We start from the raw sequence: 21,037 nt of genomic DNA on the forward strand, positions 1-21,037 counted from the left end.
TCTATGCCAGGCACTGTGCTAGGTGCTGAGCTTCTGTAAATGTAAATGAATGAAGGGGTTTGGGAGTTGTGCCTCCACTTCCAGCTTCTGTTTGTCCACCTTTCATGCAAGTGAATCTCAGTGTTTCTGTGTTTGGCAGGTATTAAGACGAGAGTCTCAATGCACAACCCGAGATGCATCCTCTCCAGAGTGGGTCTCTTCTCCAAACCAGGATTGCTCCCCTGGTGTTCTAGAAAACCTCCAGGTTGGTCACAACTCTTCTTGGACTCAGCATGTAAGGGAACCTTTACTCATGTAATCGCCAAGAAGTATCAAAGAGGACAGAAAAGCCAGAAGAAACCAAGCCATCTTGGACCACTAGATGGTTCCTGGCAGGAAAGGTAAGACCCAGGCTGATGTTCTTTCCCCTTAGCAAGTCTGAATCTCTGGGCCTACTGAAATTCTATATTCCTGATGTAACTAATGTGGCATGACAAAGATTCGAAGGGGTGCCTCAGGTAGGATACCCAGAGTGAACTTGACATCCTAGGAATATTGTGGGAAATGCTTTGAGATTGCAGAAAATATTCTCCCTGCCTTGCCCTGGCCAGCATGGCTCAATGCTTGGAGTGTTGGCCTGCACACCAAGGGTTGCGGGTTTAATTCCCGGTCAAGGGCACATACCTGGGTTGCAGGTTCCATCCCCGGCCCTGGTCAGGGTGCATGCGGGAGGCAACCAATCGATGTGACACATTCATGTTTCTCTCTTTCTCTCTTTCTCTCCCCCTCCCTCCCTCCCTTTCACTCTCTCTGATGATCAATGGAAAGAATATCCTCAGGTGAGGATTAACAAAAAAAAAATTTTTTTTAAATTCTCCTTGCCTTTAAGTGTGGTTTTCGCAGAAAGGAGATATTAAACTGGGACCTTGTATCTAAAAAGGTCCAGGCCAGGTGTACTGAAAACTTGAGACCCAGAGAGAGATTAGATGGACTACAAATGAATAGTCCCATTGCAGCCATGCAAACACAGATATACCTTACCTTATGCAACAAATGTATTTTCTAAATCAAATTGCATTTTAAAAGCATTAGGGAGATGGAATAGATAAAGGAACCCAACAGTGAAGCCTTTTGTAATATGACTAATTACCTCCTGATAAATCTGGATTTTTCTTATATTAGGTTTGCCCATCTGTTCTGTTTTGTTAAGTAGACAGCACCAAAATGGGCTCTTCTCCCAGACTTTATCTCCCCAGGGGCTTGCGAGTTAAGTCTTTTGAATAATAAGAAAAATGCCAAAGAAAGTGGTGGCAGGAAGTACTTATGTATAATGTGGTTTCTTAGTACACACTTATATGATGAACTAAGTGCCTGAATTATTTTCTTTGAGGCTGGCCGATGTTGTGACACCACTCTGGAGGCTGAGCTATGAAGAACAGCTCAAGGTTGGTACCCAGCCTGTGTCCACTCCTTTGTTCCATCAGGCGAGTGGTGTCAGACCTGTAAGAAGTTTCACTGAACAGTTCTACCCAGATACCCCAAGGAGTCCTTAAACTGAGTATGCTAACAACTCTGAAATTTTAACCTGAGGCCAATTATGTCTTCCAAACTCTAGAGCCATATATAAATGCCCGTTTCCCTTCTTCCTTGCATTTTTGCTATTCTTACAGTTTTAGCTACATGTGGCTATTGAAATTTAAATACGGTCAATCCTACTATAATAATGCTTGTTTTGAAAATGGGAATCTGTTCCAATGCATTGATGTATTAGGAAGCAATTTGAACATAATACAGATTTCACATTTGCTTAAGAGTGATTTTGTCCCCGAGAAATACCAGATGAAAGAAGGAAACTGCACTCAGCTGAACTGAGTTGCATGAGAATCCATGAAATGAACATATGCGCAGACCACAGACATCTGCTGCTCTCTTAGTTCGATGATCGTGCTGTGAGCCACACCCATCCACATCGGCTCTTAGAAATTCCCATCCTATTCACATGGCCTCCTTCCACCACCTCATGATAACCCACAAGTGGAGAGGTACTTCCACAAGCAAACTTCAGGTCTTTGTCGGGGCCAAGTGCCATCCTCATTGTAGTATTTATCCATTTTATTACCATTTCACATGTAAAACCATACTATTCTTTTTGTGAGGTTCCTATCTTTTCTGTGTGTATTACTGATAAAGTTTTGGAATATGTGTGCTCAACCCTATTTTTCCCATGAGCCCTGTGATTTCTTTTGTGTGATTTTGCATAGTATGGTGTAGGAACCCTTATTTCGTGGTATAGCAGAGCTGACTGTCTTAAATTGATTAAACTTAAATAAGATTAAGAATTTAGTTCCTCAGTCACATGAGTCACATTGCAAGTGCTCAGTAGCACATGTAGCTAGTGGCTGTCATATTACGTAGAACATAATACCAGAATGGAACATTTCTGTTACCACAGCAAGTTCTGTCTAGCACTGACATGAGGCTTGAGTGTTCAGTCTGAAAGTTCAGATAAAATGACAAGCTTACACAAGAGCTCACTCTTGACCTTTCCCCAATACCTTATTAGGTCAGTCGCTTTTCCATCATTCTGGATTTATCTGCTGAGACCATGACCCAAGTATCTGTGGGACAACCTTCTCTCATCCTATTTGTTTTCCACTCTTGGAGGTGATATTGCAAAAGTCTTTTCTTTTATTGCTTATATTCTTTTGCAGGTGAAATTTGAAGCTCAGAAGAAGATTTTACAAAGACTAGAGTCTTACCTCCAGATGTTCAACGGAGTCAAAGTGACAACAGCTGCACCCAAATCAGAGGGGCTCAGTTGTCTTCTCCATCCTATTATACCTTCTGTAAGCCCTCACCTCTTGGTCAGTTGCTGGGGACTAGACCCTCTGCTAAGTGATTAGTATGCATTATTGTTTTGTTTACTGTTCATAATCACTCTGGGGGGTAGGCACTCTCAGTTTACAGATGAACACCTTGATGCTTAGAGAGATTAAGTAATTCGCCCAAGGATGCACATCTAGAATGTGCCAGAACTGAGATTCACACTCAGGCCTATCTGATGTAAAATCCACTTTCTCAACCACTGCACTACTGCCTCCTCGGAAAGCACCCAACTTTGGAAACCTAAAGAGGCCTCAGAGAGGCAAAATTTAATTTATGGCAGAGGTTGGCAAACTGTGGCCCTTAGGCCATGTCTGTCTTGCTGCTTGATTTTATAAATAAAGTTTAATTGGAACAGCTGAGCTCCTTGTTTAGGGACTGCCTATGGCTACTTTCACACTACAACGGCAGAGTTGAGTAGTTGTGATGGGAACCCTGTGGCCTGCAAAGCCTAAAATTATTTACTATCTGGCTCTTTACTGAAAAAAGTTTGCTGACTCCTGCTTTATGGCCAGATTGGAATTCCTTTCTGCTATGAAGTGTCTATGGAGTGTCTTGATCTCAGTCACAGACTTTCACCTATGCCGTACTCTCTAAGCAAGCATCACTTATTTGTCTTTATCCAGAGAACATTCCCTCATTCCCTGTGTTGTTGTCCTCCTTGGTTTCATTTGACCTGTTTCCCTTTCCTGCCCTTCTGCCTCCTCTAGCCTGTCATCGATGGCTACCGAAATAAGTCCACCTTCTCTGTGAACCGAGGTCCAGATGGCAATCCGAAGACTGTAGGGTACTATCTGGGAACTTGGAGAGGTCAGTTGATGGTCGTGACTAGTAGAAATAACAAACCAAGGACTGAGAGGAAGGGAATGGTGCAGAGAACAGTGTCAGTGGGAGTGGAGAGGAGGAGGAAACACGGTGGGTGGCCTTAAAGGGCTAAGTCGATTTGGAAGCCTTTGATGCTGAACTTGATCACATGGTTAATTGCGGATACTTTTTTGTGGGTAGTCATTATAACATAGTGACAGGAACCACAATCCTCATCCTTTCTCCCTCTAAAAGGAGAAACCTAGTAAGTGCTTAAAACCTAGTAAGTGCTTAGTAAATGTTCATATTGCTGCTGGTGCTCTTGTCATCATCATCATCATCATCATTGTCATCATTTTGTGTTACTTTCTGTACTGGAAGCAGTCTTCTCCTTATTGGAGTTGCCTTTTCTATTTCACATTCCCATATCCCTGAAAACGAGAGCCTTCTGTGATAAATTTGCCTTAAAAGAATCGATAGGGGAGGTGTTGGTGAAGGAAATGAAAATGGCATATTTTTTTTTTTAATATATCTTTATTGATTTCAGAGAGAGGAAAGGAGAGGGAGAGAGAGAGATAGAAACATCAATGATGAGAGAGTCATTGATCGAGCCCGCAACCAGGGCCTGTGCCCCGACCGGGAATCGAACCCCGATCGCCTGGATCCTAGGTCAACGCTCAACTGCTGAGCCACGCCCGGGCGGGTGAAAATGGCATATTTCTAAGACTTAATGCCAGTATCCATTCCCAGATCCCATTCGTGAACTTTCCATTTGCCCATTTTCAAAAAGGCCACTTGAAATACCATCATTTTATATTATATATGTTAAATATCCATTTGCTTAACACTGCAGTTCATTAGGGCAGGCACTTGGGTTTTTCCCCTCTGTGTGCAGAATTAAATAAGTATATGACATTACTGTTATATTATTCAGTAACAGAAAAACAAATCCCATTACCCCTTTGAAATCCAAATAGAAAGTAGATGTTGTCATATTGCTTATCTGTGGCATGAGATAAAATATTGTGTACTAGCTCCATTAAGAATAAGCTTCTTTTGTATTTTATTTTTTAAATTTTATTTTATTTTTTTCATCACCATTTATCCCCGCTCTACCCTCTTCCATTTCTTCTCACCCCCTTCACCCCAAAGAATAAGCTGCTTTTTCTTTTTTTAATCCTCACTTGAGGATATTTTTTCCATTGCTTTTCAGAAAGAGTAGAAGGGAGAGAGAGAGAGAGAGAGAAATACTGATGTGAGAGAGGCACTTTGATTGGTTGCCCTCCCACCTGTGTCCCACCCCGACTGGGGCCAGAGATCGAGCCTACAAATGAGGTGCATGCCCTTGGCCAGAATTGAACCCAGGACCATTCAGTCTGCAGGCTGACACTCTAATCACTGAGCCAAACTGGCCAAGGCAGAATAAGCTTCTTAATGGCTAGACCAGGAAACAGATTTTCTCTAAAAAAAAAAAAGGTTTTGAGCTTAAAGTAGGTACTTTGCTTCTCCATCTCTGCTTATGCCTCTTTGAAGGAGGAAATTTGAGTTGCCAGACATTTTATTTTAAATACTCTTTCCGGTTAAAAAATGTATACATTATTTTTCTTTCCATAGACAGAAACATTGTCTGTGTGCGGTCTAACCATCTGAAAAACATCCCAGAGAAACACAGTCAAGTGGCCGAGGTAATAAGGAACAAGGGCTGGTTGAAGATGACCCGGGGCATTGCAGCCTGGAACAGCAGCTTCCCTGACATTTTAATAATAGAGCTGCTTCAGGGGAGGTGGGGCCCTGTTCTGAAAGCATACCTCTTAATGTGGAGAGAACATTGCTAGTATTTCGTTTCGAGGAGGGCGGAGAGGAGGAGAGAAAATTGCATCCATTACCGCAAATGTCAGACATCCAAGGAATTTTAATAGGAGGGGAGTATTAGGAACTCCAGGTACTGCTGAGGGCAGTGTAGCAAGTGGCAGGTGTCTGGAATATTTGGAAGGCTAGTATTTTCGGCGGAACAGAATTGAGGTCTATCATGAGAGATGTGGGAGTGGTGGTGAGGCGGCGTCTGCATCAGGAGGCTGGCCTCAGACATTTTTCTCTCCTCTTGTTTCATGCACCCACTATTTATTGAGTGCCTACTATGTATCGGGCGCTGTGCTTGGTGCTGGGAATCGAAAGGTGACTCCAATAGACATGGTGCCTGCCCTCATGGACCTTAAATAGGCAAAAGCCTTACTCGCGATGACTGAACAGAACTCCCAGCTAACATTCTTATTACCTGTTAATTCTTACTAGCACCCACCCTCCTAATGGTTCAGGTTACTGACACTTGCGTGGTGCCTTCTGATAGGACACCACGTGACATCCAAGATTTTCCTGCTGGGACATAGCTCCCTTGGTAAGATCATTCTTCAGAAACCTTCCTACACGGCCCATGTCAGCTGCTTCTCCTGTTCTCTTCAGTGACTCTTCTAAACTCTTACCTCTCAAATTTCCTGTCCATCGCCTTTTCCCTTGCTTTTGGCAGATGACCATTCCTGGTTCTTCACTGGCAGATTAAGGCCATTAGATGAGAACTCCCTTGGCTGCTCCTCCTACCATCATCCACCACCTTTGCTGAAATCTTATCCCTCCTTCCCTCCTATCAGTGAAAGGCTGTTGGTTCTCTCCCTATCCGATGCTCTCCTTCCTTGAAATACAGTCTCAAAATCATCTCCTTCCTCCTCGGGATCTTGCTCCTTCATTGCATATCCACTTTCTCCTGTTTCTTTACCTCCTTCCCCCACCTCTGTCTGCTCCTTTCTTTTAATTCATAAACATGTTAAATATCTCCAGTCTTTTTTAAAAATCTGATCGTTCTTGCTTCTACCCCCAACACTTTGTGGAACTTGATCTTGCCAATGTCATCAGTGACCTCTATTTTGCCAAATCCAGTGGAAACTTCCTGGTCCTAACTTGCTCAACTTTTCTCTGCCATTGGCACTAATTATTCTCACTTCCCTCCTTGAAACTCTTATCTTTGTTTGGTTTCTGTGATACCATTTTCTGATGATTTTCCTTCTCTCTCACTGGCTACTTCTTAGTTTTGCTCATGGGATCTTTTCCTCTTCTCCTTTCCCACTGTAAGTGTTGGTGTCCCTCAGGGTTCTGTCCTTGGCCCTCTTTTTGAATATGTTCATGAGTGATTGTACTCAGCTATAGCTGATGACTGGAATGACCACCTATAAAGTGACAACTCCTAAACTTATACAGTTGACAATGTGAGGAAATTTTGACTCTCTCAAAGTTAACTACTAATAGCCTACTGTTGACCGGAAGCCTTACCAATAACATAAATAGTTGATGAGCACATTTTGTATGTTGTATGTATTATATACTGTATTCTTACAATAAAGTAAGCTAGAGAAAAAGTTAGTTTTAAAAATCATAAACTGAGTTTTTTCAAATTGTTGCAAATCTCCCCCAATTTTCTAATATATTTATTGAAGAAAACCTGACTATAAGTGGACCCATGCAGTTCAAACCTGTGTTCAAGGGTCAACTGGATTTGCATTCCGGCTCCCTCTTGAGCTTCAGGAGCTGCATTTCCAAAAGGCTACTAAATGTCCTCACCTAGCTCTCCTGCAGAGCTCTTCAAATCAGCATTGCTTTAGATCAATGTTTCTCAACCTCCACAATATTGGCATTTGGGGTTGGATAATTTTTTTGTTGTGTGGGGCTGTTAGGTGCACTGTAGGATGTTTAGCAGCTTCCCTGCCCTCTACCCACTACATGCTATTAATTGTGACAACCAAAAATGTCCCTAGATGTCTTTTGGAGGGCACAGTCACCTCTGGTTGAGAACCACTGCCCTTAAGCTAAAGCTATCTTCTTCCCTTTCCAGATGTGTTGCTTTTGTTCTCACCTTGTTCAGTGGTAGCACCATGTTCTAGAAACGTGTCATCCTAGGCTCCTCTGTTTTAATTCCCCTTCCTCCTCAGCCACATTTAATCAGTTTCCAAGTCCTGTCAGTTTTCCTTTCTAATGATACCTTGATTCCACCCTCTTCTCTTTATTTCCACCACCATCATCATCACCACCACTCTACTCCAAGCTACCATCCTGTCTCACTTCCAAAGTGGCTCCACTGATTCCAGCCCCTTGCCTCAGTGTATTCACGCTGCACCCAGGGCCATCCTTAAAATGCAGATGAGACCATACCATTCTCTTTCTTAAAATTCTGCAGCAGTTGCCCAATAGTTTTTAAAATAGACTTTAAATTCCTTACATTTTCCCATAAGGATCTTTGTGATAAGGCCCCTAGCCTCATCTTCTGCCACATCCTCACATGCTTTCCTCTTTCCATTTGTATTGAACTAGAGTTATCCTACCAGCCTATCTTACTCCTGCCTAAGGCTGTCCTCTTTCTAGAATGCCCTCAGTTTTCTCTACCTGGCTTCTACTTATGCTTTAAGATTCATTTCAAAGCATCAGAAACTGTAGAAAATCTTATCTAATGCCTCAGTCTGATTAGGGATTCCCCTCTTCTGCACTCCTGTATCTCGGTGCATATCTGCTGTTGTAGCACTTGTTACACCGTATTGCATTGTTGTGCATTGGTGCTTCCCACACTGGATGTGGAGGTAGCAGCTATGTATTATTTAACTTTGTAGCCTAGCATTTAACACAGATTCAAACACATAATTGGTGTTTATCAAGTGTTTGGTGAATGACTCCCTCTTCGCAATATTTACCCAAGTTTCTAGCCCTTCCAACTTCTGTTGGGCAAATTTCTACCCCCCACATCCGTCCAGACAGATTCCTCTTCCCTGCAATATTTGCTCTGGACCTAAGATCCAACCCAGTAGATACTCAAATACAGGCCAGATGCTTATTGTAATAACAATAGTATCAGATAGGCAGGCAGACAGCACTCGCTGAGCTATTCTCAGTTTGTTTATACCTTTGTTTCCCTTTCCCTATTACTGGTAGTATCATCTCATTCCATTAAGATGATAGAATAACCCTCATCTGCCCCAATTTGAGGTTTAAATATCATCTCGAGGCTTAACTCAAAATGTGAATTTTACGGGAGCTGTCAGCCAGAGCATCAAGACCTAAAAAGGAAGTCTTAAATATTATCAGAGAAATACAAGTACATAGTTTTATGTCAAATAATACTAATAGATTAGTAAGGGAAAATGGTGCTCCTTTGCCCCGCCCGCCCTTACTCTTGAGTCTTGCTCCCGAGAAACAGTAGCAATTATTGTAGCTATTTCTCCTGGTGTTCCATATTTCTAAATAGTACATTATCATTATTCTGACATATTCTGATTTATCAAATTTACATATTATTTGTTGACTTCCAGTTATGGCATATAAGAATCTCTCTTATTTTGTCTCTTCTCCCAAACTACCTGTCTTAGATCTTTATAGCACAGTTTTTGGTTAAATTACTATTTAGTGCTTATATTGTTATGACTATGTAGATATTCACTCCTGAGCTAAGTAGGTATACTATGATTTTATTTTTCTTTATTGTACAAAATTTTCTTTCATTTTATATCATGGAAAATTACAAACATATTAAAATAGAGAATGGTATAACAGACCAAATATACCCATTACTGGCTTCAACAAACTTATCAATGTGTCCAATCTTATTTAATCTATACTCTCATCCACTTTCCACCATTAAATTAGTTTGAGGCAAATAAAATGTAAATATGTACTTGAGTGTGAGTTCTAAAAGAAAGGACTTAATTTTAAAATCTAACTCCATTATATTATTACACCTAGAAATAAATGTTTATCCCATAATATCATCAAGCATCCAGTGAATGTTCAAATTTTGTGCTGATTTATCTCATAAATCGTTTGTTTTTTTAGTTGGTTCAAATCAGTAGTCAGAGTAGACAGATTGTGTTTAATTAACATGTCTCTTCAGTCTCTTTCAATTTATAAGTACCCCCTCCCTCTTAATTTATTTTCTGTCTTTGTAATTTACTTTTTGAAGAAACTGGTTTGTTTTCCTGTGGAGATTCTCACATTCTGTATTTTGCTGATTGAATCCCCATGATATCACTTACCATTCTCCCTATGTCCCCTATGTTTCCTATAAACTGGTAGATCTGGAGTGTTTTTAAAAATTTTATTTTTATTGTATAAGTTTCAGGTGTACAATGTGTTGATTTGCCACGTTTATATGTTGCAATATGATTACAGGTCCCTTCACTATTGATACTTAGGCATTTCCATACAAGAATAGGAGTCTCAGTTTCCATTTTATAAATGATGCTGAGGCCTGAGCTTATACCACGGAGAAGCTGTATTTTATATTTACTTACCCAATATCTTCCAGGACTGACTCACTTTTTCAGTTTCCCATCCTTTCAGGACCTCTTGCTTTTGAATCTTGCTTCCAAAAAACATTCTTTGCCCACCAGCCAGTAAACAACAATTGAACCAGTTTTATTTTAAATCAGCAACTTCACAATTTGAAAAATATGTTCAGTATAGTCAGGCATATCTTATATTGCATTTATGTGAAATTATAGTAAAAGTAATCATGGGTAGCCTTAATTGATTTTACCCTCTAAGGCAGCACTGTTTTTGTTATAACTCCCTCTTCTATGCATAATTTTGGGATTGTTTGAAAATACAGTGGACCTAGAATACATGTATTACAAAAACAAAAGGACCTAGTAAATCAGACAGTGTGTCCTGCTGTGGCAGCAACAAGCTTGTGTTGGACTACATCAGGATTGCATTTGACTTCTTTTCACCAGAAGGAAATGAAGGAGCTGACTAAACTATGCTCTAGTTGGCACTTGATTATATGTAGAAATATAGAAATGATGGGTTTGTATCAGGAAGTTATAGGTAGGAATAGAATCACAGCAGCTGAGTAGTATATTAGGAATTGCTGCCAGGAGAAGTTCACAGAAATGGAAGATTATTGTATTCCATACTATATATAGAATAACCTGAGATTGTACATACAAATAAAAACCCTTTCCTGTTCATTCATGCTTTCTTTCAATAATAATTATTGAGCAACTATTATGTGCCAGACTAAGGATACAACTCTTAAGGCTTTGTGCAGCTTACTGTTTGGAATACAATGGATTGTGTCCCTCTGTAAGGTGAAAGGGCAGGGATCATGTTTCTTATATCGTTGTGTTAGTTTGCTATGGTTTCCATAACAAAATACCACGGGCTAGGTGGCTTAAACAACAGAAATTTATTTTCTCACAGTTCGAAAGGCAATGTCCAAGATCAAGGTGTTGGCAAGTTGGTTTCTTCTGTTGCCTCTCTCCTTGGTTTGTAGATTGCCATCTTCTCACTGTTTTTTCACATGATCTTTGCTCTGTGTATCCATCCTGTTTTATCTTTGTGTATCCAAATTTCTTTTTCTTAATGAAGATACCGATCATATTAGATTAGGGCCCACCCTAATGACCTCATTTAACTTAATCATCTCTTTAAAGACCTTGTCTCCAAACACAGTCACATTCTGAGGTACTTGGGGTTAGGCCTTTAATATATGAATTTTTTTGGGGGGGGGGGTACAATACAGTCCATAACAATCACCCAGCATGAATAATAAGCTATGGAACATGTTAGTTTTGCCTGTGTAATAATACTGTTTTCTTCCTAGTACTACGAAGTATTCCTTCGACAGTCCCCAATGGAGCCCTGCCTTCTGTTTCATGAAGGTGGACACTGGCGTGAGCTCATAGTCCGCACCAATAGCCAAGGGCACACAATGGCCATCATTACTTTCCATCCCCAGGAATTAAGGCAGGTGAGACTCACAGGAGCAGCTTCCGTAGCAACCCCTGCTATTACTATGCTGCAGTTGGTTTTTGGAAGTTTCGGGGTACTTTTTAACCATGCTGATGGCGTAATCAAACCACAGAGACTGAGGCCAGACTAATTACCAAGTTAATTATCATGGGAGGACCCCTAAGTATTTTTGTAAGAACTTTGCCAATGGAAGTTATTAGGTGCTCTACTAAATCCAAAAAACAATTCAATAGAGACTAGAATATAGTCAGAATTTCATAACCCAAATAATACGTTACACTTGTAATGCACTTGGAGCTTTAAAGCATTAACATGTTAAAACATTCCTCTACTTGTGTGATCACCTTAACCAAGAAGTATTGTCGTCCTCATTTCACAGATGGGGTAATGGAGGCATAGAAGTACCCAAGGTTAAAGGGCCAGGAAATAGCCAAAATGGGGCTGGACCCAAGTCATTGATTCCTGGCCTTTTAACTCTATAGCTCCAACATAGTTTATTGTGATACATCCTTGTGTCAAGTTGATGGCTAGGCTCTCTATAGTGATGTAGGCATTTTATTTTATTTATTTTTAAAATATATACTGATTTCAGAGAGAGGAAGGGAGAGGGAGAGAGAGATAGAAACATCAGTGGTGGGAGAGTCATTGATCCGCTGCCTCCTGCACGCCCCCTACTGGGCATGTGCCACCTGCAGCCCAGGCATGTGCCCTGACCAGGAATCGAATCGATCTCCTGCATCCCAGGTCAACGCTCAACTGCTGGGCCATGCCTGGCCAGGCATGATATAGGAATTTTAAAAAGTTCTGAATTCAAAGAAGGGATGTAGTTATAATGCTCATTCTCTTCCTAGCACTTTCCTTTCTCCTAGCACTCATGTCCTCTGAGGTGGTGGTTGGGTGAATGGTTGAGATATTTGAAGCAGAGAAGTGTGAAGGGGATTGAAAAGTTATTGCTTCTTCATGATGGGACAGAAGCTTAGTTTAGCTCCTGTTTACAAGAATAACTCACATTTTCTTTCCTTTTTAAATAGGTTTTTATTGATTTTAGAGAGGAAGGGAAAGGGGGGAGAGAGAGAGATAGAAACAGCAATGAGAGAGAAACATTGATCGGCTGCCTCCTGCACCCCCCACTGGGGTTTGAGCCCACAACCTGGGCATGTGCCCTGACCAGGAATGGAACTGGTGATTCTCGGTTCACGGGTCGATGCTCAACCACTGAGCCACACCAGCTGGCCTAAGTCATATTTTCTTTAGAGAACTATTAAAAGGGCTCAGACTAGAGAAAATGTGTGTCTATATTATAGGATTTGTCAAAAGCCAATAAGGAAAGCGATGCTTCTACTGAGATGTGAAAATAACTTACTCTTTGTTCTATAGAACATTGCTTTATGTTAAGTGTTATTTATAATAGAATTTGAGAAATGTACCCTCATGTGTGACTACTGCAGGCCTGATGACTGTGGAGCTAGGAGAGAAAACTTGTCAGAAATGAGTCTTTGCTTGATTCCTGATTTTGTGGTGTGGGCAGGAGGAACTCTGTGTTCAGAAGGAGACTGTAAAGGAGTTTTTCATCAAAGGGCCAGGAGCAGTCTGTGGCTTGACATCACTTTACTTCCAGGAAAGGTAAGCCTGGGACAGCCAAACAGCAAGCACAGAGACAGGTGGCTTGCCGTAGTCTGGGTTGGGGATTGCAGAGGCTGGGCTGCTGGTTATGGAGGATCTGGGCTAAGTGGCCCTCGTACCCCACCCAAGTCTAGGAACCCAGACCAGACTGTAGATGATAGAGTGTCTGCATGTACCTCCATCCTTTGAGAGGGGAACTCCCACAGAGCAATCAGGGCCATGCCCTGGAGGCCGTATCTCCTAGATGAGATGCTGGGGCCTCCCCCTCCAACCAACCACTAGAGATAGAATGGTCTGCCATTCCAAGATGCTTTCTTCTTTTATTCTTTTCCAGCACCAGGACCCGTTGCAGCCATGAACAATCCCCCTACCAGCTCCTATTTGGGGAACCCCACATCTTTGAAGAGCTCTTGGGCTTGAAGATCCGCATCTCTCCAGATGCCTTTTTCCAGATTAACACTGCTGGTGCAGAGATGCTGTATCGGACCGTGGGGAAGCTGAGTGGAGTGAACTCTAACACCATTCTCCTTGACATCTGCTGTGGAACTGGCAAGTGGCAGCCCAGGGCCGAATCTACATGCTGCTTAGCTCCTAAACTCCATTCACCCAGTACCTAGGGGCCCTGCAGTGGTGGTCGTGGTGCAGGCATAATCTCATTGGTTTAAAATCCTAAAATCCCCTCCTTTTATTCTCTCTTATTTCCCCAGGTGTGATCGGCCTCTCTCTGGCTCAGTATACCTCCCAGGTCCTTGGGATTGAGTTGGTGGAGCAGGCGGTAGAGGATGCCAGGTGGACTGCAGCCTTCAATGGTACACTGTTTACAGTCTGGGGAGAAGTGAAGAGCTGCAGTTGTTTCTATGCTATGAAAAGGGTTGTGTGGGAAGGGGCGTCTACTGCATCCACGACCTGTAAGGAGGAAGGGAGGGCGTTCTGGAGTGGTCAGAGTTGGGTCCTGATGGTTTTCCGAAAGAGATCCCAATATCTGATCTTTTTTATTCTACCCCAAAAAAAGAGCCTGAGGGAAGAAATAAGCCTAAGTGATAGCAAGGGAACTTGGCAAAACTTTGGATAATATAGAAGAGCCTCTTGACATTAGACTCATGAGGTATCAGAGTGTAATACAATAGGTTTCAAATTATTTTTAGTAACAGAACCTTTTCTTCTAAAATGTTCTGCCAAACTGCGATATAGAAAACAGATCTCTTTGTCCCCCCACCTTACCACATAACTCCAGAGTTTCTCTGTGAAAACCTTCAATAACAGAAAGAGCACTTGAGTAAAAGTCAAGGTTCTCTTAGTATAGGTACTTGTGTGCTGTGTGAGTCACGAAGTTGTGTAACACTGCCTAGCCCCTCAAGCTGAAAGGCCTACTGAGATATTACAAAGGAAAGCCTGTTGGATAAATGAAGCAGGTCCAAAAGCATTTCTTTCGTTGTTCCTCAGAGGTATGCTAGATCTAAAGGAAGATGGCAGAGCCCTGGCTCCTGTACGTTTCTACAAAGTTGAGGCTCCCTGCACCCCACTGGTGGGCATGAGTTTTCATTTATGTCATGTGGGCCTCTCTTCTGCAGGCATCACCAACTGTGAATTCCACGCTGGTCGAGCAGAGAAGATTTTGCCACAGCTGCTAAAGTCAAAAGAAGATGAGCAGTTCATTGTTGCTGTGGTGAACCCAGCCCGGGCGGGACTACGTAAGGATGAATAGCTTTCCTGCTACAGAACTAGTTGGGTGTTCCCATCATGTCCCCAAGCTTTAGCCCCATCCCCACACCATGCTCAGGGCACCCCCATTGGACTGGCTCTGAACCCTTTTTCTCCCCTATGCCTCACCAATCCTAGGTTATGGCCAGTTGAGAGTTTGTGATAACCCAGATCATGATAGTTTAATTATATCAGTAGCAATGTCTTTCTGCCTTCAGATTACCGGGTGGTTCAAGCCATTCGAAACTGCAGGGCCATCCGAACACTAGTATTTATTTCCTGCAAGCCCCATGGTGAAACCACAAGGAACATCATTGAGTGAGTCTTGACGTCTTTTTTAAGTTATTTCTTTCCTGATGATCAAAGTAATTCATGTTTATTGTGCACATTTTCAAAAATGCAGAAAAGTGTAAAGGAATGGAAAAAAGTCATTATACTGCCACCAAGAGTCAATTACAGGGCCCTGGTCTTGGGTGAGGCAAGAAAAGCAACTCTGGGTGTAAACTTTAAAGGGTGCCCAAAATCTCAGTAATCAAGATACATTTTAATGCAATATTTTCAGAAATCAAAATTAGTACAAAAATTTATGGTAAACAAAATATTAAGATTGTTTAGAAAGGCGACATTCACTCCTGTACTTGCTAAACCTTGCCTCATTCACTTTACCCTAATCCTGGCCCTGGTTCCAATAATACTTTATTGACAAAAGTAGGCAGCCAGCCTGCACACCATAGCTTTCTAATTGGATTTTCTGAAATACTGCATCAAAATATTATGTGTCTTGATTGCTGGCATTTTGGGTTTTTTGCCATCCTCTTATATTTTGCAGCCAAAGTGAATACCTCTTGCTTCATCTCAGTTCTGGCCCTGGTCAACTATTTTGATTTTTGAAATGTTTTCTTCTGGTAATCTCCCTCTCTCTCTCTCTCTCCTCCCTATTTTTCTTTTTATATAAGTAATGCAATTTATTTTTAAAATTCCAGCCACATGGGTGGGTATAAAGTACAGATGATATGACTGGCTGAAACAAGTGAGATTTAAAAGTAAATGAATTGAAGGGATTAAGCAAAAACAAACAAACCAACAAAAACAAACAAACATCATAGCCACAGACTACAGCATGGTGATTACCAGAGGGAAGGGGGTGGGGGAGGCAGGAGAGGGTAAAGGGGAATAAATGGTGACGGAAGGAGACTTGACTTGGGGTGGTGGACGCACAGTACAATATACAGATGATGTGTTATAGAATTGTACCCCTGAAACCTATATAATCTTATTAACCAGTGTCACCCCAATAAATTCAATAAAAATAATTTAAAACTAAAGATAAAAGTAAATGAATTGAGCTTTGAAGTTAATGAGCTAGAAAAAGAACAATAAGCCTAAAGGAAACTGAAGGAAGAAATCAATAATGTTGAAAAAAAAAACCCAGAAATTAATGAACTACAAAACAAAAGCCTGTAGACTCAACAAATAAACAAGAAGATGTTATTGGAAGAAGAAACTAAAATACACAGACACACACACACACCCCTAATCAAGAATATAAAGGACTAAAACAAAAATACATTCTTAAATGAGAAGATGAGTATAACCACAAATATGAAGACATTTTAAAGCAGTATGGAGTTTCCTCAAAAGATTAAAAATTGACCTGCCATTTGACCCAGTGATCCCACTTCTAGGAATATATCCTAAGGAACCCCAAACACCAATCACAAAAAACTTATGCACCCCTATGTTCATAGCAGCGCAATTTACAATAGCCAAGATCTGGAAACAGCCCAAGTGCCCATCAGTAGATGAGTGGGTAAAAAAGCTGTGGCACATTCACACCATGTAAATATGCGGCTGTGAAGGGGAAGGATCTTTTACCCTTTGGCACAGCATGGAGGGAACTAGAGAGTATTATGCTAAGTGAAATGAGCCAGGCAGAGAAGGACAAGTACCAGATGAACTCACTTATATGTGGAATATAATAAACAAAATAAACTGATGAACAAAGTGGATCGAGAGACATAGAAGCTTGGAACAAACTGAGGGATCTCAGAGGGAAGGCGGGGAGGGGGGTGTGGGTGGGGAGAGATTAACCAGGGAACTTGTATGTTTATGGGCATGGCCCATGGACACGGACATTGGTGTGGGGAGGGCCTGGGGGTGGGATGGATGTGGGCGGAGGGGATCAGTGGGGTTAAAAGGGGGACATCTGTAATGGTCTCAACAATAAAGATAAACATTAAAAAATAAAAATAAATTAAAAAAATAAAAATGATAAGGAATACTTTGTACAACTCCCTTGCAATACATTTGAAAACTTAGATGGGCGATTTTCTGGGAAAATGCAATGGCTAATACTAATTCCAGAAGATATAGTAAACCTAAATAGACCAGTGACCATGGAAACAAAATTGGGAAAGTTATGAAAGAGTTTCTTCTACCCAAAGTGATAGCATGAGGCCCATTTGTGTTCAGAGCCTTATTTGCTTGTCTACTGCACATTTACTCTTCCATTTGTACTTTATTATACTGTTAAATTAAAAAATATATATATGATAAAGGTGGCACCTCAAATCAATGGTGAAAAGATGGACTTTTCAGTACATGATGATGGACAGCTGGGTAGCCATGGTGAAGAAAAAAGTTGGATTTTTATCTCATACAGTGTACCAGGATATATTATAAAGGAGTCAGAGATTTAACTGTAAAAAGGGAAAACCATAAATGTAGCCTGGGACATCATAGAATTTCTTTATAATCTTGGAGTACAGAAGCCTTTTCTAACTGAAAATTCAGAAGCCATATAATAAAATGTTAAATTTGGCTGCGTACGGAGTAACTTCTCCCTTCATTTTACCATGCAAAGAAATGAATTCAAAATGGATCATAGAACTAAATGTAAGAGCTAAAATGTAGGAGTGAATCATTGTGACCTTGGGTTAGACAAAGCTTTCTTAGATATGACATCAAAAACCCAAACAACAACAACAAATAAACAAAAACCAATAAGTTTTGTGTGTGTCTGTAATTGGACATCATCAAAGTTTCAAAAAACTTTTGTGTTGCAAACCCTTTCATAGTTCATAAACACATTCATAATATTTTCTTTTCATATCTCTGTTCATTTTTCTTTTGGGCTGTTCTTTTTCTTATCGATTTCCAGGAGTTTGTTACAAATTAAGGCAAAACGGCTTTGTCTGTGATGTAAACTGCAAATGTATTTCCAGCATGTATGTTGTCTCCTGTCTTTGGTTTGGTGCCTTTTATCATGCAAGTTATTGATTTTTTAAACTGTTTTACTGAGATATAATTCACATACCATATGGATCATCCATTTATATAATTTATTGGTTTTTAGTGTATCTGTGGAGTTGTGCATCTGTCACAACAATTGTGGAACATTTTCATTAAGCCAAGAAAATATCATGTACCCTATTTTTCCCCAAACCTCCCATCCTCACCCTACGCAACCACAAATCTACTTTCTGTCTCTACTGATTTGCCTACTCTGAACATTTCCTATCAGTGGAATCATACAATATGTGGTCTTTTGTGTCTGGCTTCTGGATACCAGTCCCTTATCAGATAAATAATTTGCAAATATTGTTTCTCATTCTGGGGGTTCTCTGTTCATTTTCTTGATGGTGTCCTTTGAAGTCCAGAGTATTTAATCTTGAATATGTCCTGACTATTTTATTATTTTGTGCCTCATGATTTTGGTTCCAAGGTATGTTACTAAGTGGAAATAGCCAGGAGTGCAAAAAATGTTTATATAATAGTAAGCTATCTTTTTTAAAAAATATGTTTTTATCGATTTCAGAGAGAGGAAGGGAGAGGAAGAGAGAGAGAGAAACCTCAATGATAAGTCATTGATCAGCTGCCTCCTGCACGCCCCCTGCTGGGGATCGAGCCCGAAACTCAGGCATGTGCCCTGACCGGGAATCGAACCTTAACCTCCTGGATTTGTACCTATTGTGTACAAATCATACAGAAAAGTATATGACCTAGGCCTCTTGCTCCATTCACCATTGACCCCTATTCTGTGTCACACACTGGGAACACAGAGGTGAATAATAAGCAGTTTTTGCCTCATTTTTAACCTCAAAAAGATTCTACTTCATTGACGAAGATGGTTAAAAAAGCAGGTAGCTACATTAAATATGATAAATGCTGTTATAGAAAGAAACACAGGGGGCTGTGGGAACACAGAGGCAGGGCTTAAAATGTAAGAAATTGTGTTCCCGGAAGCTCTCCTTGGTTAGTAGGAACTGATGTTGTGATCTTGTTCTACAGGCTGTGCTGTCCCCCAAACTCTGCTAAGAAGCTTCTTGGCGAGCCTTTCGTCCTGAGACAAGCCGTGCCTGTGGATCTGTTCCCCCACACCCCACACTGTGAGCTGGTGTTCCTCTTTACTCGATAAGCAGCCTCCTGTCAGATGGCAGGCTCTTCATTAAGGCCGAGGTTTCATTAACTTTTAGGTTTGGCATACGGTTACATTGCAGACCCTGAGAGTGTTACTGGGGAAGCCGGTCTTTGGATAGCAAGCCTTCCTACACGAGCCAGATTTATAGCCTTAGTTTTCAGGTTCCCTTGCTCTCGTGTGTGTTTGCTGTGACCTCGGATCCTTGGCCCTGGATATGGATGGTTCCTTCCTTTTATTGTCAGCCTGTCTCCTCTGTCTGACTCTGCCTGTGGTGTGATAACTGAGCTTTTCTTAGCAGCTGGTAATAATTTCACACTGCCTCAGGTCTCTGTATTTGCCCCAAGATTTTATTAGATATGTGTTCATGAGGTAGCCAAGAATCAACTAGAAACAAGTCTAGCTTTTTTTAAAAAAGCAGAGTAAGCTATAAAGTGATTGCAGGGTGACTACATGAACTCAGCAGAGCTTCATTCCTTTGGGTTTTCTAGGCTTCTAGAATACCCTTTAAAAGTGTGGTTACTCCTGGGAGCAATAGCACCAATTAGTTCTTACCTGTAGAGGGAGAACTGGTATTAGAAGAGACCCCATGGGAAAGGAGATCTTCAGAGAAGGGACTGACTACCTACATATGTGCTGTGTAGTATGGAGGCAGAAAGCTCCAGAACTCCCTAATGATCCAGTACATACTATAATAAACTGGATATTGAAACTGACATTCTCTGGTGCATGATTTCTATATTCAGCTCTGGACTTGTTCTTGGATACTTGCCCAACAATTTAGATTTTGTTTTTTGCAATTTTTAACAGCCTCAGAATGTGTAACTTAGCAAACATTGTCTGATTTACAAAATGATATCGGGCCAATTAGTATTTTCAATTCTTCTCAATCCTAAATACTTCTAGAGAAGCCTCCTCAGAAAAAACAACAACCATGGCTATTAAAGCTAATTTATAAATATCTATTTACAAATAGAAAAAAATAATCTAAAATGATAAGAAGTGTTGATATATGGTAGCTGTATAAGCTTTATTTCGATTTTCCTATATCTCATTTTATGTAATAGGGTTATGTCATTTTATAACTTAAAATAATTAAATGTAAAGCGACTTCTATTTTCTTCCCCTTTATTCCCTATATCTGCAAATGGAAATCCCATCTATTAGTTATCTAAGTTGGACCCAGAGTTATCTTTCTCGTTCCTGTGTCCAACTGCCTACAAGGTAGATTCCACCTGGATATATTCTAGATATTCCAAACTCATCATGTCGAATGTTTCACATCTTTCCCTCAATCTGTTCTTGTTCCTACATTCCAAATTTGGATGAATATACCAATCTACTCAGTCACTCAAGCCAGAAGCCTGGGAGTTCTGAGACCTTCTTTTCCTCTACCCCCTGCCAACATCCAGGGTATCACTGAGTCTCCATCCCTGCAGGTTACCCTCATCTCTCACCAGATTATTACTGACAGGGCCATCTTCACAACTGCTGCTGCTGTCTCCACTCTTGCTCCCATTCATTTCACTCTCTACAGCCAGAGTGAGTTTCTAAAATGCCCATCTCATTGTATTTCTCCAATGCTTAAAATCCATGTCATTGACTTTTTTTTTCAATCATCACCCGAGGATATTTTTCCATTGCTTTTCAGAGAGAGTGGAAGGGGGGCGGGGAGAGAGAGAGAGAGAGAGAGAGAGAAAAAGAAACATCGATGTGAGAGAGACACATCGGTTTTTTGCCTCCCGCATAGACCCTGACTGGGTTCAGAGATTGAGCCTGCAATTGAGGTATGTGCCCTTGGCTGGAATGGAACCCAGGACCCTTCAGACGCTCTAACCACTAAGC

General features: G+C 41.0%; 1 protein-coding gene across 2 annotated transcripts; it reads left to right on the forward strand.

Annotated features, from left to right (window-relative positions):
* Window positions 1–138: 138 nt before the first annotated feature.
* On the forward strand, window positions 139–19,908 carry TRMT2B (tRNA methyltransferase 2B). Of its 2 annotated transcripts, XM_016195696.2 has the most exons (12): window positions 139–380; window positions 1,370–1,424; window positions 2,691–2,825; window positions 3,573–3,672; window positions 5,281–5,351; window positions 11,303–11,449; window positions 12,980–13,074; window positions 13,409–13,623; window positions 13,782–13,883; window positions 14,646–14,765; window positions 14,994–15,093; window positions 19,066–19,908. In XM_016195696.2, exons 1-12 carry the CDS (start codon window positions 160–162, stop codon window positions 19,190–19,192), a joined length of 1,488 nt encoding a protein of 495 aa, XP_016051182.2. In that variant the 5' UTR covers window positions 139–159; the 3' UTR covers window positions 19,193–19,908. The 2 variants fall into 2 exon arrangements, with proteins under 2 accessions (XP_016051182.2, XP_087669716.1); XM_087813590.1 differs by lacking the exon at window positions 2,691–2,825.
* Window positions 19,909–21,037: the final 1,129 nt, after the last annotated feature.

This window comes from Miniopterus natalensis, chromosome X (assembly GCF_054644295.1).
Source record: "Miniopterus natalensis isolate mMinNat1 chromosome X, mMinNat1.hap1, whole genome shotgun sequence".
NCBI classification, from domain to species: Eukaryota; Metazoa; Chordata; class Mammalia; order Chiroptera; family Miniopteridae; genus Miniopterus; species Miniopterus natalensis.

Bases quoted from the DNA above. Each gene is read 5' to 3' on its own strand.
- TRMT2B (XM_016195696.2), top strand. From the start codon at position 160: ATGCACAACCCGAGATGCATCCTCTCCAGAGTGGGTCTCTTCTCCAAA. The intron at 1,425-2,690 runs GTTGGTACCCAG...ATTCTTTTGCAG, and splicing joins GCTATGAAGAACAGCTCAAG to GTGAAATTTGAAGCTCAGAA. The intron at 13,624-13,781 runs GCAAGTGGCAGC...TTATTTCCCCAG, and splicing joins TGACATCTGCTGTGGAACTG to GTGTGATCGGCCTCTCTCTG.